The sequence below is a fragment of the Xenopus tropicalis genome, chromosome 5, assembly GCF_000004195.4.
Source record: "Xenopus tropicalis strain Nigerian chromosome 5, UCB_Xtro_10.0, whole genome shotgun sequence".
Lineage (NCBI taxonomy): Eukaryota > Metazoa > Chordata > Amphibia > Anura > Pipidae > Xenopus > Xenopus tropicalis.
The window spans coordinates 29,459,970-29,479,134 of NC_030681.2; the positions used below are offsets into that span (position 1 = coordinate 29,459,970).

A 19,165-nucleotide genomic window follows, 5' to 3' on the forward strand; every position below is an offset into this window, starting at 1 on the left:
AAAATCCCATAGGAATTATGTATTCAGCTCTGAACTCACATTTTGATAAATCTGCCCATAAGAGATTGACATTACATAACTGCCAGAAGTAATTGTTGTTTTTAAGAACCACCAGCGCCCATTTTATCTATTCCATAACTTAAAGGAAAAGTAACACTAACATTTTTTAAGTAAAAAATCTATTCTACCCTACCACAATAATTGCCCTATCCTGCACACCATTTATTATTTTGAATGTTTTATTATAAAATACCTGCTAAAACTTGGCTTCCGGTCATTTGAAATAACGCGATACGGCGATGCAGGGTAAGAATTCACTATGTGACTATCGATTGATCGATCCTAGCCTTCTGAATAGGAAGGAGTTGGGCTAGGATTGTCACATAGTGAATTCTTGCCCTGAAAGCTGCTGAAGTTTTTCTTTATTACAAAGGCCTGTTTGAGCAAGCTTTTATTGGCACAATACCCTGTATGATTATTCAAACAAATTCTCTCATTCTGAACCTTATAAATGGTTTCTTCCACCCTATATATTAATGGTAAAATAACAGTGCCAAGTGTTAAAAGCCATTATGAGTTTAGTGTGTGCCTAGCACAGAGGAATACATACACTAACACAATTTATATTCATTCTGTGCAAATGTTGTCGTCTTTATCTCAATGGTCTCTCCTAGGAATGTAGCGGACCCATGCCCATGAAAGCAAACATGAAACATGCCAAAAGATGAAAACTCAACATTTCCAGTGTGTTATCTTTGTTTTATTTTTTTGGTCTAACATAAAGCATTATTTGGGTATCCAAGATGCTGGCCAAATCCTACAACATGTGAATAGTTGGTCCATCTAAAGACCCATCTTATGGTATCTATAATTCAGGCTGGTTAATACTCCAGAGGGTTCTCTCAGTTAAGGGACATGTTTTATTATTTCTTTATTATACTTGGAATACTTTGATCTTTGCTTTCCTTACAGTTTAAACCAATATTTGTTTTTTACAGTGAAAGAATATCAGTGCTCAAACATTAAAACCCAGACAATGTAGAACTGCCCCTTCAGCCTGGTAGTTAAGAATGTGCTGTTTCGTTGCACAGACATTGATTATGGATAAGGTGGGCTCCTGGGACAACATTTGAAAATGTTAGAGTTCACTTTCTGAGCAAGCAGCACTATTCAAAATTCCATTCATTTAAATAGCTTTGCTTAAATTCCTTCCAAAATACAGCAGGTTGTGTCATCCTATTTCTAGGACTGAATAAATGAATGTAGGAAGCTTATTTTTTCCTAAACTTAACTATGGACAGTTCTTTAGTGAAAGCTCCATCAGTTTTCAAACATAACAGGGGATTTGTACAGGGGACAAGACAGGAATTGGAACTTTACTTCTAAAAAGAAATGACACAGGTCAGTATGGGTCTGTATGTGAGTGTATAGATAGGTCAGTATGGGTCTGTATGTGAGTGTATAGATAGGTCAGTATGGGTCTGTATGTGAGTGGATAGATAGGTCAGTATGGGTCTGTATGTGAGTGTATAGATAGGTCAGTGTGGGTCTGTATGTGAGTGTATAGATAGGTCAGTATGGGTCTGTATGTGAGTGTATAGATAGGTCAGTGTGGGTCTGTATGTGAGTGGATAGATGGGTCAGTATGGGTCTGTATGTGAGTGTATAGATAGGTCAGTATGGGTCTGTATGTGAGTGTATAGATAGGTCAGTGTGGGTCTGTATGTGAGTGTATAGATGGGTCAGTATGGGTCTGTATGTGAGTGTATAGATAGGTCAGTATGGGTCTGTATGTGAGTGGATAGATAGGTCAGTGTGGGTCTGTATGTGAGTGTATAGATGGGTCAGTATGGGTCTGTATGTGAGTGTATAGATGGGTCAGTATGGGTCTGTATGTGAGTGTATAGATAGGTCAGTATGGGTCTGTATGTGAGTGTATAGATGGGTCAGTATGGGTCTGTATGTGAGTGTATAGATAGGTCAGTATGGGTCTGTATGTGAGTGTATAGATAGGTCAGTATGGGTCTGTATGTGAGTGTATAGATAGGTCAGTATGGGTCTGTATGTGAGTGTATAGATAGGTCAGTATGGGTCTGTATGTGAGTGGATAGATAGGTCAGTATGGGTCTGTATGTGAGTGTATAGATGGGTCAGTATGGGTCTGTATGTGAGTGGATAGATAGGTCAGTGTGGGTCTGTATGTGAGTGTATAGATAGGTCAGTATGGGTCTGTATGTGAGTGTATAGATAGGTCAGTGTGGGTCTGTATGTGAGTGGATAGATAGGTCAGTATGGGTCTGTATGTGAGTGTATAGATAGGTCAGTGTGGGTCTGTATGTGAGTGGATAGATGGGTCAGTATGGGTCTGTATGTGAGTGGATAGATAGGTCAGTATGGGTCTGTATGTGAGTGGATAGATAGGTCAGTATGGGTCTGTATGTGAGTGGATAGATAGGTCAGTGTGGGTCTGTATGTGAGTGGATAGATAGGTCAGTATGGGTCTGTATGTGAGTGGATAGATAGGTCAGTATGGGTCTGTATGTGAGTGGATAGATAGGTCAGTGTGGGTCTGTATGTGAGTGGATAGATAGGTCAGTGTGGGTCTGTAGGTGAGTGGATAGATAGGTCAGTGTGGGTCTGTATGTGAGTGTATAGATAGGTCAGTGTGGGTCTGTATGTGAGTGGATAGATAGGTCAGTGTGGGTCTGTATGTGAGTGTATATATAGGTCAGTATGGGTTTGTATGTGAGTGTATAGATAGGTCAGTATGGGTTTGTGTGTGCTGGGTTCATTTGGAAGGCTTGAACTTGATGGACTGTGTTCTTTTTTCAACCTTATGTAACTATGTAACTTTCACATTTTCTCGCTGAAATCTAACCTGTATCTGTTGCTGACATTAAATTAAAGACAAAAATGGTTTCATGATAAAGTTTAATACAAGATATAATTACAGACAGAGCTTAGATAATTCTACAGAAAAACTGAACTGGCATTTCTAATCACAAGAAGTAAGAGACTGAAGTCACTCATAAACATGCATATGGGTTGATTTAGATGCACTTGCAACTCCACAGGCTGCAATTTGCACTGAAGCTATGAGAAAATTGCAATCAGAATCAATGGCATCCAGACTGAAGCAGTGGCGCAGGCATTCAGGGTAATGAAGAGATGGCCTTTATGCATATCTAATGAAACCGCCAGTTCACAGATGAAATGAGGGGGCAGGAAACATCTAACCGAGAAATATTTATAACTTCATATGTATACTTTAAACCCTACACACAAAGATGATGCCATATAAAACACAAGATTACATTTCTATGGTTATATACATTATTTGCAGTAGCTGTGTGCTTCTGTACCCGCTTTCCCATGCCAGTATAAAGCAGATGGAAGTATAAGGTATTTAGGACACGTTGCCACCGATTTTGCAGCAGATCATTTTGAGTCTGCCAACATTATATGTTGCTGAATACAAAAGGATCAGATCTGCGTAAAAAATCAGTAATAAATAAGCTATATATTTTTTCATTCTACATTAAGGCAGTGTTTGTATGGAGCATAAGGATGGTTACAAAGGTGTCAAGATCACAAACACCAAAACACCTTGTCCTCCAGAGTAGATTACTGAGCACACCTTTACATGGATAGTTATTAAATAAAGGGCCCAGAGAGAATGAGATACAGGTAACATCAATGTGCAATACAGGTCCGATCTCAGTTTATTTGTGAATTAAAGCTTTAGGAAGCTGAGTATTGAGCTCTAAACTCACATTTTGATGCGTGTGCCCCTAAATCAGCGGTTCTCAACCTGTGGGTCGGGACCCCTTCACAGGGGTCGCCTAAGACCATCGGAAAACACATATTTCCACATATTTGGATTCATTTTGTGGTTGGGGGTCACCACAACACGAGGAACTGTATTAAAGGGTCGCGGCATTAGGAAGGTTGAGAACCACTGCCCTAAATGCTACACATTAAAAAGTAATTATAAGAAAGCAGTTTGCACTACACCTTGAATTGCCAAATGATGTTGAACTTGAAAGCACTGACAGAAGGGGAAGAAAATATAAGGCTAAAGAGCATGAGTTATGAAGAAAAATGTATTTTGCCAAAATGTATTTGTTTTGATAAGAAAAAAAAAACACAGCATGTTAAATGTAACGTAATTAAAGTGGTAGTTCACTTTCAAATAAGTGTCAGTATGTTTTAATGGGTATATAATATATAAGAAATGGAAAGGCACTTATGTTTTAGCTTAAATAAGGAAAGCATTTGCTAATAAGCAAGTCATTATTCCTCCACATCTATGTTTCATGAAATTTGTTAAATGCTTATAGGTATTAATATTTTAGCCATATGGCACATGTGCCTTTTGATCCCCACAGTCTTATTAGGAAAAGCCCCTGTAATCAGAATACCCTACCCTGCCAATAGCTGCTGAGCAGGAACACACTGCCCTCTGGTGCCCTGGCATCCTATTAACTTAGTATGGTTCAGAAACATGGACTTGCCTAAGCGGAAAGCAGCCATCAAACCCCCCTATATGCTATTAATCTTAGTCTGATCCCTCTCTGAGAAGCAGTATGTAATCCATATTTATGCCCAACATACTTATACACACTGTACTTACAAACAATACATGTCAGCCTGATTGTATCTTGTTTATCATGAAATAGACAGAACAAAGCATAGAATATATTATAATGCGGGAGGAACAGAAAGTAGGTTCTGGCATAAACACATAACCTTATATTTTTTCTGCTTACCCTTTCTATGACTTATAATAAGATCTTCATTTATCTGCATATGTTAATTTGTGTCATTGCAGGATGGTAATTGCTTTCTCCCATGTCAGTATTTATAGACAAGAATATTGAAATAATGCATGTGTTATTGAAACAAAGGCGTTTTTAACAATCCATTTTAACTGTTTTCTTCAGACAAGTTAATTACAATGACATTTGTATGTGTTGTTATTTAAAATTGTGGTATTTCATTGCCTGTTTTAATTAGATAAGCCCTTATCAGTTGTATAATTAAATGTTCACTCTTCATAGTTCAGCTGCTCCTACAATGGATGGGATGCAGGGCATTATTGCTCTCAGTCATTAAGGAAACCCTACATAAGATAAAAGAGACACTGGTTGTTTACCTAGATGGCAGGTTCTGATTTTAACTTGGTCATATATTGGTCAGGCTGGGTGGAAGTCCATGCAGCTAACATACCTTCACAATAGAAGCAGTGCCATACAGGGGCCAATAAAAGCTGCCGACTCAGTCCATTTGGCCTGAAAATTGGCCAGATTTCTATCGGCAGGTTTAACATTTTTTATTAAAACATGGATTGAATTGGATCGTTGACGCTGTCCTCACCCCGTAAGCCAGTATTTACCTAGGGTCAACCAGCCGGATCATCCCCAGTTTAGTGTGAGCTTATTGGTAAAAGAGTACTGTATATGCTCGAGTATAAGCCTAGTTTTTCAGCACCCAAAATGTGCTGAAAAAGTCACCCTCGGCTTATACTCGAGTCGGGTGCCATGGGTCCCTCTAAACTAGCACCCTCTCTCCTTTGTGTACAAAATTGCCACCTGCAACCAGACCCTCAAGTGCCCTGGCCTAGGCTCCAACTAGCAATACTTATTTCCCCTTACATCTCCTCTGGGACTGTTGCCAGTTTGCCAATGCGCAATGAGCGTGGGGTAGTACTCATATTGTTTTTGTTGACCCTCTTCTCCGCTTACAGAGCTAGTTTACTGTTTTTCTTTGAAATAAATATTGAAAAACATATACCCCACTGATGCCTCAATTAATGTAATTTTATTGGTATTTATTTTGATTATTGAAACTTAGCAGTAGCTGCTGCATTTCCCACCCTAGGCTTATACTCGAGTCAATAAGTTTTTCCAGTTTTCTTAGGTAAAATTAGGTACCTCGGCTTATATTCGGATCGGCTTATACTCGAGTATATACGGTAGCTTGTTTGGTGTCCTCACCAAACTAGCAGATCTTTAGGTGTATGGCCAGCTTTAGCCCCAAGCAATAAGACCTCCCCCATTTGGCCCACCATGTAGGTGGCCAAGCCCGGCAAAGATCCATTTTATTTGATGACCTGACCAAATAAACAGACTGTTCTGTCTTTATTCAGAACCACAGATGGATCAGATAGTGTATTTTATTTTAACAGAATCCCCATGTGCTGTAATTTTATTTATGTTTCTATATAATAACCAGATAGTGTGCATTTCTCTGCTATGGACAGGTTTTAGAAACCCCATCCTCAGCTTTGCCAAGATTCCCAGAAACCTCCATATGTAATAAAAGGCACTTAGTTTGCCCAGGTAGCAGGTAGCATTTACTTTTCACCTAAAAACAAACATTTCACTGGTTGTTATGGGCTACTGCCCTGGGCAACAATTAGTACCTTTTATTACATATTGTATTAAGGCAAGCCAGGTCCGTAAGAGCTAAGCTATATAACTTAGCTATGTTTCTCTGTAGTCCTGCCCCTTCTGACATCATGAATTATCAAAACTTTGTCATAGATAGATACTAGAGGTAGATATGATAACAGCACTCAATATTAAAAATCCAAGCCCAGCTCACCCAAGTCATGACTCCATTTACACTGAGGAGAAGAAACAATAGTTTATCTGAAAGCAGTTCCACTGAGAAGTGCAGGCTCCTTCTGAAAGGCTAGGACCAGGCACAATGCACACACCAGTATTACAGCTAAAAAATACATGCATTGGGTCAAGAATAACATTTTAAAAGGCAGAATGAATTATTTGCAATGTACACAGTGCAATTTAGTAAAAAAAAAAAATCACACCGTAAAAAACCTGACAGAATCCCTTTAAATAATATTTGTGTATGTAATATCAATATACACAGCCTACTGAATGAACTTTGTGTAATTATTTTAGTATCTCAAGCTTAAAAATACAAATCAGGGTTAAACAAAAAAAAACAGTTGCTCCTTGTGTTGGTTATATAAAATACTTGTGCTCCACCTGCTGGTTTGCACGGAACATAATGGCAGCTTGGTACGTGTAGCTGAAACATATGTGTGTCAGCATGATATGGTGGGATATTGTCTAATTGTATTCCACTAATTGAAAAATGTGTTTATTCCGTAAAAAAAATATTCTAAATGATGAGAAAGTAAATCTATAAAAAGAATTCAATGGCACCACTGGAGTGTTCAAATCACAAGGAGGAGAAAAAGGCCACATAAAAGCCGAGCTCACACAAGAATGTAATGGTATGGGGAAACATGTGTTTAATATTATATCAATCTCTCTTTGGTTTCTGGGAATGAATTTCCTGTTTGTATCATGCGGTATCCATTCAAGCAGTGTTAGGAGCTCAGTTTAATAGTTCCCTGTTAGCATTCTGAAAAGAAGCACAAAGGACTTCTCTATGATTACTGAAGCAACATGTTGCACTGCTGAACCTGGGATTAGGCGTATTAGGGAGCAGGGAATACAGCCTTGCAATGGCCGCAGCACTTATTGTCATGATCACTTCTACATAACAGGAGTATGATTGCTTTATGCATAGTGACTCCCTCCCATGCTCAAACATACAGCCCGGGGGGCAGCCCCCACTCTCTCGATAAATAGCTTCTATCTGTAAAAGAGCAGAAGAGAGAAATAAGAATTAAACGGGAATCTTTGGACAAACATGTCTCTTTACTATCCTTTTATGGTTCCAAAGCCAATGCCTTTCTAAAGCTAGTAAAGTTTGTTTTTATCTTTAAATGGAACAACTTTTTGGTTTTTTTGTTAATTATATTTTTAGGGGTGGGGTAATTTTTCTTTTATATTTTTGTATCTTGAAGAGTCTTTTTAGTTTATTATTATTGGTGGGGCTGGGAAATTTATTTTAAATATTTGTTTTTGTTATTAATGCCATAATACAATAATAATTGAGGGTGTCTTTTTTTTTGTTGTTTTCAAGCCAAGACCTTTATCCAAACTTACTTTTTTTTGCTCTTTACGGGGCCCGTTATGGCAAGTGTCCTTTTTTTTTTACAACTGGAAGATCTATCTTTGCTTTATTGTATTAGAGGTTTTCGGAGGTTCTGACATTTTTCGTGTTTTTTCCATTTTTTTTTTTTTCATTTGTGCTTTTTTGAAAAGACATTTTTTAATAAATCACTTGGCATTAAGGATACACCGAATCCCGGATTCGGTTCAGGATACAGGCTGAATCCAGCCATTTTTTGATGGATTAGGTTTCGGCCGAGGAGTGGAGTTATTTTCATATGATTTATTTATTTTTGTTATTAGTGACTAGTGATGGGCAAAATAATTTGGCAGGCATGGATTCGTGGCTATTTCTGCGTTTCGCCATTGGCAGGATGAAAAATTGTCCCCCGCGTCAAAATAATGTCGTGCATAAAAAAAAACTGTCACGCGCACATTAATTTTGACGCGCACGCAACATTTTTTTTTTAGCATGTCATTTTCACCTTTTCCTAATTCTTCACTGCTTTGCAAATCTTTTCAAAGATTTGCAAATTTTTTGGCAAAGTGAAACGGGAGAGATTCGCTCATCACTATTAGTAACATATTACAATCATTTTTGTTCATTTTTTGTTTCTAAAGCCAAGAGCTTTAAAAATGTATTTTTATGAATTTTAGTTCATTATGGTTTTTGGTGCAGGGCGATTTTATACAGTATGTGCAATAATTCATAATGTTGTAAACTGTTCAAATATAAATCAAAGCTCCTGTAATGAATATAGCCAATGAATGTATAACCAATGTAATATGTTTGTAAATGACTTTGCCATCATAATTAAAAACTTGCCATGTTTGCAAATAAATGTGTGAAAGGTGCTGCAGAGATTGCTTATGCCATTTAGAACATTATATTGTGTAATAATTTCATGTGCGGATCATAGGTGACTCGACTACATTTCAAATCATGCTATCCTTATAAAACATTGGGCTGTGCTAATTAAATGAAACAACCGTCATACTCAAAGTGGATGTTGAGAATATTGTATGTTAATAGTAAAATGAATAATATATGTGCAGTCCTGATACAACCAGCCCTGTCCTAGTCATTTTCCTCTTCATAATTTAATTGAGAGTACAGTTTTAATATACTCATGCATTTTTATTAATGCAGAAGAGCTATGTATAGCCATGACCTTTCTATTTCTATTGTGGTAAATTTAAAGAATATGACTATAATACTGATATTAAAAAAATCTAATATTCAAATATTGCCTGATCATTTTTTAAATAGAGGATTACTTGGAAGAGGCTACAGGGAATACCCAAGAGCTGACTGACATGAGCCTAGAAACGGGTGAGTATTTCATTATCTTCTTTTGTTCTTGTTAATTTTACATGATAAACATTATTTACAATACAGGTATAGGACTCCTTATCCGAAAACCCATTATCCAGAAAGCTCCAAATTACAGAAAGGCCATCTCCCATAGACTCCATTATAAGCAAATAATTCACGTTTTTAAAAACAATTTCTTTTTTCTCTGCAATAATAAAACAGTACCTTGTACTTGATCCCAACTAAATTATAATTAATCCTTATTGGAGGCAAAACAAGCCTATTGGGTTTATTTAATGTTTAAATTATTTTTTTAGTAGACTCAAGGTATAGAGATCCAAATTACGGAAAGACCCCTTATCCGGAAAACCCCAGGTCTCGAGCATTCTGGATAACAGGTCCCATGCCTTTACTTTTATTTAGTAACTCAGACCTGGTAGTTAAGGCTCAGCTAGGTCACTTAAAAAAGGATACTCATGTAATTGATCCCCAGGCTTTGCATCGCTGAATACAACAACTAACACAAAAGCCAATGGATGTTGATGAGAGTTTCAAAATATATGAACATGAAACATATATGATCTATCTATCTATGTATCTATCCATCCATCTATCAAATATAAGCCTGATCTTAGTTGTGAACTGCATAACCTTTATCACAGTACCCTCTCTAATTGCTGCCTGTCCATATAAAAGTTGGAGGTCCATATAAAATTCTGGATCTTGCAGGTCTAGCAGATGACTTTTCCACTCCCTTATAGCATACCCTCTCTCTTACCATACGTAAGAGAGAGGGTATGCTATAAGGGAGTGGAAAAGCCATCTGCTAGACCTGCAAGATCCAGAATTTTATATGTACCTCCAACTTTTATATGGACCTCTAGTTCCTTTGGGTTGGGAATCTGCATAACTGAGGTTAACTCCATACTGATGTACTTTTCAAGCACCCCTGGGCTATTTTGTCAAATCTTTTAGAGTCTTTCAGACCTGCTACAATCAGTAGATGGGAAATTAGTTGACTGTACACCGGCATTTCTACCAATTTCATTCATACTTGAGGAGACTGCCTCATACAGACAAAAGCAAACAAAAGGAATTCTGGGAATGAATTCCAAACATGGGTTTATCCTATAGGCTGCAGCTCACCCACTGGGTTTGAAGCAGAAGCCAGGATAATAGTTAATCAGATTCCCAACTACAGACCGGTTTCACCATTCTTGGGGCTCATCAGTGTAGTGCAGGATTTTCTGATCAGCTTAGGTAGAGTGACCATGTGGTTCAAGAAACAAATAAATAAGGTTGAGGCAGTCTCTCTTTGTTCTCTTAAGCTGGCCATACATGTTGGGATCTGACGATGTTTTGTGCGACCATCGGTCGCACAAAACATCGTCAGATCCGCCACACACCATTCAGGGCTGAATCAGCAGGTAAGGAGGTAGAAACAATAGGATTTCTACCTCCTTCTGCCGATTCAGCGCTGAAGGGAGATTTTGGTCAGGCGCCTTCTATGGCGCCCAATCAAAATTTTCAAACTGGTCCGATCGGCGAGTCGGCCGATATCAGCAGCTTCCTGCGATATCGGTCGACTCGCCGACATACCATACACGCACCAAATATCATACGAAATGAGGTTTCGTACGATATTATCGGTGCGTGTATGGCCAGCTTTAGGGAGGAAAGTCTAAAATCTTACACTAATAATTTACATTACACACAAACATATCAAGTCAATTGAGCTAGAATGCTGACTTTTTTTCTTCTTCAAAAACAATCCAATGGCTGCCAGAAGAAATACTTTTGAGAAACTCATACAGATTTGTGTACCCATTCAGGTTTTATGACCGCACTTTGATATTGAAATGAACATCTTGGACTTAAAAAATGGACTGCTAATCAGTTATGCAAATGACACTAATACAGAGCAGCTAACACTCGGAGATAGGATTTGTCTGAAACCAGAACATATCGCACTTTGACAGGATTAGTTTTGGAAAAAATAAAACACATCCTGTTTCTTTCATCTCTCGTTCAAAAGAAGAAAATAGCTCTCCTTATTATAGCAATGGAAAACTGTTAAGCATTAAATTAACTCCCAAAGCAAGCAGCGCCATTGTTTGATGCTCCATAATTACAGGCGGTAGTAAGACATAGTGAAAGGGTTTTACATTGTGTTTGCATATTCTTTATTATAAGTACCCTCAGTGGCTTTTGGAAATGCGGGGAAACATATTCCTCTCATTCTCTGACAAGTATAAATATCAGAAGCCCTACTGATATGAAAAGGGAAAAATGGCTGATCAAACAAGCCCTGACAGAATGCAGCACACTCTGATTCTTCTAATGTTCTTTATTTCAATAAAAGATGCATTTACATGAGATTACAATGGGGATATGCGCAAGAGACTGGCAGTCCACTAAATAGAATTTTCACTTGCAATCTTTTTATTTTTTTGCATTGAGCTTGTACCTGTGTAATAGTGCGTGAAAGCACTTCTTGATGCACAAGCATTATTTCTGATAAATGCCCACATTCTCTGGTGAAAATACTTTCCTAGCTAAAGTAAGTACATCTTTCAGGCGGAATGCATTGTGCTTAAAGGAAAATATACCCTTATTTTTTTACATATACATATTTTTAACACAAGCTTACCTGATTCCCCAGATTTAAACAAACTATTACAGTCTGTCTCTGCTCTCGGGGTCCAGTTCCAGCCCTCGGACTCAAACTTTAATGCAACTTGTTTAACATTGTGAAGTGATGAATTCTGGAACTTGGCTTAAGTCCCCAAATCAGGTGTGTCAGACAGTGTTTTTGCGCCATTCCGGCCCAAGCCAAACTGAAAGAGCTCATATTAAAAAAGGAGGCGTATTTTCGATTTAAAGTATGCATTTAAAGCTTACAAAGATAATAACTTATTCTATCTAAAGCATAGGAGGTGATGAGGCAATCTGAGTCTGGGAAACCTGAAGCGGAAGTAGCTAACCATATTCTTGATGAATTGTGCTTACCTATGCTTGCATAGGTTTAGGGTATCCCTCTTTACAAGCTTTAAGCAAGGAGATTATTTCTGCCTAGAAATACCTGTGCTGGCATAGTTACAGTACATAGCAAACTGGGCCAAAAAACATTGGCATCCAATACAAGGTTGGCAAACTCAATTCAACTCATGCAAACAGAGCCCTGTACATACCTCATGCCCTATGGGGCTGCCTTAAGGAATGTGTATTGTTCCAAATACATTGCCTTTCGAAGCAGTGTAGGTGGAATTGATGAATCCAATTCCTCAACATATACTTTCTGTGAGTGGCCATTACTGGGGAGCAGGGGCAGACCAAGCCGATCAGGCACCCTAGGCAACCCGGCCGGCCACCTCGCCTCCTACTGCGTGCATGCAAATGAAAGAGAATGTGTGATGACTTCACGCAGGGTGCTCATGCAACATGTTAGGTGGTGGTAGCAAAGGGCAAGATAGCACCTGCCTTGTGTACCCCCCCCCCCCCCCGATTGCGCCTCTTCTGTCTACCCCCTAGTTCCAGGATTACAGGAGCATTTAATGAAATCTGGGGCTGAGATCTGCTGCTCAGGTTTATCCCCTGCTGCTTTATTCTAGCTATAGCTATCTAGCTGTTAGTAGTAGTCTTAGCTGTTAGTAAGACTTGTATGAATAGGAAGGAGCTACAAAGAAAGATAAGGGATTAAATAATATTAAATATTATTCTTAACCGTTTACATGCAGGAGGTTTCCACCTAGGTTAATGTAAAATATGTAACATTGGCACTCAGGTATTTAAGTGTTGGTTTTATAAATTGTATTGAAAGGGTTATAAATGAACCTCAATGTGGTGTTCTACTTTTAATGCATCATAGGAACAAGCTCCAGCACCAGCATAAAATAATAACCCAAATGTTTACATGAGAACAGGAAAAAGGTCCTTTAACATAACCAAGTCTAATTTGTATCACTGAATGTTTCAAACTGCATACTAACTATTTTTATTCATATATGTATATATATATATATATATATATATATTGGTTTTCTCTGTTTTGCAGATGAAGGGAAAGAGGTTTCTTCCCCTGCCACAGATCCTTTAAAAGAAGAAGAATTGCCTGAGACTAAAATCACAGGTATTACATTAAGTTTCATTTAATTAAGCTGTAACGCTTTTCATGAAGATTTTGAAGCCAGCTTTCTCTTTGCTGGAAGTGTCGATAAGATCAGGAATACTCAACAAAAACTGTTGTTTTGTTCTCTCTATTTAATTAATTTCCGATGTTATTGCATTAATGATTCCTCAGTTTAGTTTATTAGTTGCCTTTAATAATGAAGAAGTGCTAATAGCTTAATCCATTAGAGATAAACTGGAGATTATAGGGCAAAGCACCATGTTATACTAAGAGTGGACCTGCCCTTCAACAGTTTCAAGTACAAGTAGGTGTTAGCTCATTGAGTACAGGTATGGGATCTTTTATTAAGGATGCTAGGGACCTGGGGATAAGAGGTGTTTCCATATGTTGGACCTCCGTACTTTGTCAACAAATATTAATTATATTTTGGTTGGCATCAAGTATAATTATCAAAACAGAGAAAAATTACGTTATTTTTTAATTTGAACTATTTGATTAAAATGGACTACGGGAAATGGCCTTCCTGTAATAAGGGGCTTTCTGCCTAATGGGTTTCTGGATAAGGGATCCCATACCTGTATTAACATTTATGATGCCAATTCTAAGACTGGTTTAGCTAAATCATTCTATTTCATATTTAAAAAAAATAGCTTTACTGAAATTTCTTTTGCAGCTGTGTCTTTTGAATATCTGAATGCCATCCTCAGGATCTCATTTTTGGGAGATGATATTTTATTTTCTCTAATTTTTTGCCATATTTTTGGCGAGACAGCTGCTCAAAATTCAGGTTCAGCTCACTGAGGAAGTCATTTTACTGCTCCCTTACATAGGAGAAAGCAGGCAGCAACCCTATTCCATTGCTTCTTAGAGAATCGGACATGGGGGTTCAGTGGGGTGCCTCAAGGCGAAGGGTCAATTTTCGGAGTCCCCTTGTCATGATGCTGAACTGCCAAAATTAGGGCATTTTGGAAGGGAAGAAAGCTCTTGGGTGACATCCTAATAGGTTTTAAAAATACTGTTCCTTAAACCATTTGAAATTAATATTTTAAAGCATGATAAGCCTCTTAACCTTAAATCTATAAGCTGTTTTGACCCAGGATGAACCTTCTCCTCTTACTCTTTAATATATAATAACATGGGATGGAGTAAGATTGTAATGATGATAATAATAATGATAATAATAGTACTAAATGCTAAATAACTACATGGGCCGATCTAGCACACACTAGGACACATTGGCTCCCAAGCCACACAAGTTAAAAGTGCACAATGGGTCACACACTGTTCCATACAAAGAGCACACATTATTGGCCAAGGTGCTGCCAATGCACTGGCAAACATGGTGCATCAGAAGATGTAATTTTTAAACCTGCCCAATTTCTGAACCGACTAATCAACATCCATAGTACATGGAATCAGTAGGGATTGAATGGGCCCAATGCACGTGGCAATAATATACTTTAGTACAATAATATTGCTTTGTGTAGGGCCTGCTGAAGAATAATATCTACTATTCCGAATTAAGAAAAGTAAAAATTATTATGATAATTCAATGTCATAAGTCATACAGGAATAGGATCCCTTATCCGGAAACCTGTTTTTCAGAAAGTTCCAAATTACAGAAAGGCAATCTCCCATAGACTCTATTTTAATCAAACAATTCAAATGTTTTCCCTTTTTTCTCTGTAATAATAAAACAGTACCTTGTACTTGATCCCCACTAAGATATCATTAATCCTTATTAGAGGCAAAACAATACTAATGATGTTTATTTAATATTTTAAATAATTTTTTAGTAGGCTTAAGGTTTGGAGATTTAAATTTTGAAAAGTCCCCTAATCTGGAAAACCCCAGGTCCCAACATAGTGGATTTTACAGTATATTATTATATATATTTACAGTATATACTGAAACACAGGGGCAACATAAAAGACTGCAGATGGGAAAACTACAAAATACTCCTAACAAAATGAAAGGAAAGATATACTCATAAGCTCAAAATGCTAAAACAATGCAGTGTTTTATAACTATAAAAATATCTAAACACCAGTTTTTCTGTGATTTCTACTCGTCTGACACAACACTGGTGTGATGGAAGCACAAGGAATACATTTAGATTTTACATCATGCAAATGCTGGTGTGCAATGTGCATTATGAATATATTTTTGCATCATTAACATGTGCTTTCTCTTTGAACAGTGTAGCAAGGAGCATGATTTAGTAGTAACCCCTGGCTCTGCCTTATGTATCCTCAGGGTAAATGGGCACTGTAATTGGGATCTAAGTAGCTATGGATGCTGTACTGTAATGTATACTAGGGTGATATGTGGCCGCCTGGTTTACAGACTTCGATCTAGAAATGCTACTATATTCATGTGTGTAGTATATTGTGTACTATTTTCAACTACACCTTTAGTTACATAGTGATCTTTAAAAAAAGGCAGCTATAGATGTGACATGGATAGAAATAAGTGACACAAGATGTAAGTGTTCAGTCGCCTTACTTTCATTTGATCTTTATCCATACAGTGTAAAATTAATAAAGGGCATAAAAGGCGTATCTGATCTATGAAATCAATGCCTTACTGAAGTGTATCATGCTGATTGCTCATTGCCTTCCATAATCCCCCTGGTCATTAGCAAAGAGATCTGAACCCTACAACACAGGCCTATTGTCTCTAAAAAAGTTGATCAAAGCCTTAGTTATAAATTCAAGATAATTGAAAGCATTTTGCTGACCAAAAACAAATGCAAGAGAATGTATCAATAAGAAGAAAGCTCTTCACTAGCACTTTTACTCATATTTTTTCATTTTGGTTTTATTATGTTGCACTGAAATCAAACATGGAGAAAGAGGAATTACTTCTGTAGAGCTATGATAACTGTGTTTAATGCTTCAAACTGCAGAAACAAAGAACATGAGGGTGCATTTACAACTCTTGGGGGAAGGGGGGTGCAAGGGTACTAATGGAAGCAAGGTAGTGCCCCTTAGTGCCCATGTTACAGGACTTGTGCCCCCATTAGGGTTGTTGGTCTCTGCACAAAGCAGAGCCACGAAACACATCCCAGCCCTGTCCTTACTGCCTGCCTTTACGTTCTGTGCATCTTTCCATTCCTTAACCTGAGTGTGCAAATGATGTACGAGTTTGAGGTGGGTAGAGGGTGAGGGAGATTCAAAGAGAATGGTCTGCAGGTCTCTGCATCCTAAAATGGAGCCCACACAGTGGGCAGAGTGCCAAATTGTGGCCTTTTTTGCACTTTGCACACTGCCTATGGAGTTGAATTTGTACAGCTTATGTGGGATACCCATTGAGCACTGGTGGAAAATTTTATTAAGCGATATTGCTTTAACAACACCACACGGATTGTTGCAGAACTAGACAAAAATATATCATCATATAATAATTGCCTGGTATCACTCTCTCTAAAACAAATATATGTTATGAAAAAAATCAAAAATGGCTTTATACTCTTTTGGTCTCAAAATCATAACTACAAGTGATAAAAGTGTATGTTTTTTATCCACTAATATATGAAATATTTTAATGGCATCACTTATGCATGCACATTTGAAAGAAGATCAAAGCATTAAATCCCTTTTAAAGTTCTGACCTATAGTTCAGTACATCTTACATCACAGCACAGAGCGTTGTTAAATAAGACCCTTATTAATCCTAAATGTTTTTGTTTTTTTATTTATTTTTACATTTCCTATTCATATGTCATTCCATTTTATATACTAGGCTATTTAAAATAATTTACAAGAAAACAAACTTGCACAAATAATATGATTACATTCATTATTAATTGTATTATAGTTATTATATTATAATTATAAGTGAGAAAAAGGGTCAAACCAAGCATGTTTGTTGACCTACAAGCAAAGGACTTGATTGTCATCAGCTCTTCCCGTTGTTAAGAAAGAGAAATGACCATAGACTTGGCATTGAGATAAAGACAAATTGGTTGTGTCTCTATAAGCCTGAGACCTATAGAAAGGCATACATACAGTACTTTGTTGTGTTATTCTTTCTTTCTGTTCAAGGCAAAATAAAGCCATTAACGTCTTTACTTGACCTTGCTCGTTGCATTGGAAGCTACATTTTCACACAGATGGTCTATTACCTATTTTCTATTTTCTCTATGCAGAACAATTACTCTTGTCATTGTAAGAAACTCAACCCTTACACTAATTTTTACACACAAAGGGGGGGGTATGTAATAAAAGGCACTAATTTGCCCAGGAGCAGTAACCCATAGCAACCAATCGGCAGGTAGAATGTACTGGTCATCTGTTTAAACGCAAACATCTTATTGGTTGCTATGGGTTACTACTACTGGGCAAACTCAGTGCCTTTATTACATATGGGGGCAAGTCTCCAATGGCGAAATGTTGCCATTTTAAATTTTTTTTCTGCAAATAGGGCAATTTTACTCATCACTGGCAGTTTCTAACACTGACATTTACAGTAGAGGGTTTATTATGTGATTTTTATGATAAAGATAGATAAGTCTATCCACCCAAAGGCTTTCTCATAACAAAAGCAATGGCTTCTTTCAGTTCTAATAGTCACTCGCTGAAATCACAAGGGCATATTTTTAGGATATACTGCAGCTTATAGATATTTATACTAATAGGATAGTATTTTATGTATCATAATGATAGTTTGTTTTCCCATCTTATTGTTATCCTCAGAATTTTGAGTGTATGTTTTGCCAAAGAGACTCCACACATTTTGCGCTGAGTTGACTGCAAAGTTACCTACTGCCCTACATTTGCATAAAACATTTCTGTCATTTGCATATTCATGATGCTGAATGCTTCTTTTGTCTTGGGATGACTCTATTAAGTCTTTTGTCTCCATACATCAACGGCACCGCAGTATCTATTATGAGGATCTTTTCTCTGTAACTTCAGCTTTTTGTTGGGCTTTTCGGCACCACCTTGACAAGGGAACATTGCTAATGATGTACATAACTCAAAATATATAGAAACCCGGTGGCAATATAGTATTATAACCGAGTCATGTGAAAAATATTATTAGTGTTAAATTGTGTTTTTTAAAATGTATTTATACTATAGAGGTTTTGATTATGTGAAAGGATATCATTAGTACTCTTTATACGCAGCGTCTAGCTTATTCTATTCCAGAAAGCTACTGATAAGCCTTTAGGTTCTCTGTGTAGAACACCATAATATATTCTGTCTTTGTGCCTGAAAAATTTGCCATTCTCAAAAAACAATGGAAATCGTGCTGTTATTGATACAATATGCTGGAGCAGTATTGATGTAACAGCAGAATTCTACTTTAAAACATTTCTTTCAAGCATTTGTGACATTTAGATTTGACTAAGTGTAGGTTTCTTTTCAGTTCTGCTAAAGTATTTTCTGTTATAGTATACACTGTATTTCTACCTGTATAATTACAGGAATCTGTTCAGTCTCTTTCAGGGCCAGAACTAAGGGTTGGCAGAAGAGACACATGCCTAGGGCAAAGTGATGGGGGTGCCGGGCACATACCTCTTCTCAATGCCTTCCCATAATTTTGGCCCCTTGAAAGCCCAGAATCCTATGTGCACCTCAGAATATATGTGCGAATGCACCCAGTGCAGAGTATTGAGAGAGAGTATCGTTGGGGTGGGTGTGGGGTAGCTTACCTCAGGATAGTTACAACAGAGGCCTTACCGCACACCCTAGTTCTCCAAATTTAACTGCCCGGTGCACATCG

General features: G+C 37.5%; 1 protein-coding gene across 1 annotated transcript in view; it reads left to right on the plus strand.

The window, feature by feature from the left end:
* The window catches only part of macrod2 (MACRO domain containing 2), a 1,296,131-nt gene that overhangs the window by 1,235,605 nt on the left and 41,361 nt on the right, over positions 1 to 19,165 (plus strand). The window contains exons 12-13 of the mRNA XM_004914719.4: positions 9,262 to 9,324; positions 13,361 to 13,435. Coding sequence (XP_004914776.1) covers positions 9,262 to 9,324; positions 13,361 to 13,435 — 138 coding nt within the window. The remainder of the gene's footprint in view (positions 1 to 9,261; positions 9,325 to 13,360; positions 13,436 to 19,165) is intronic.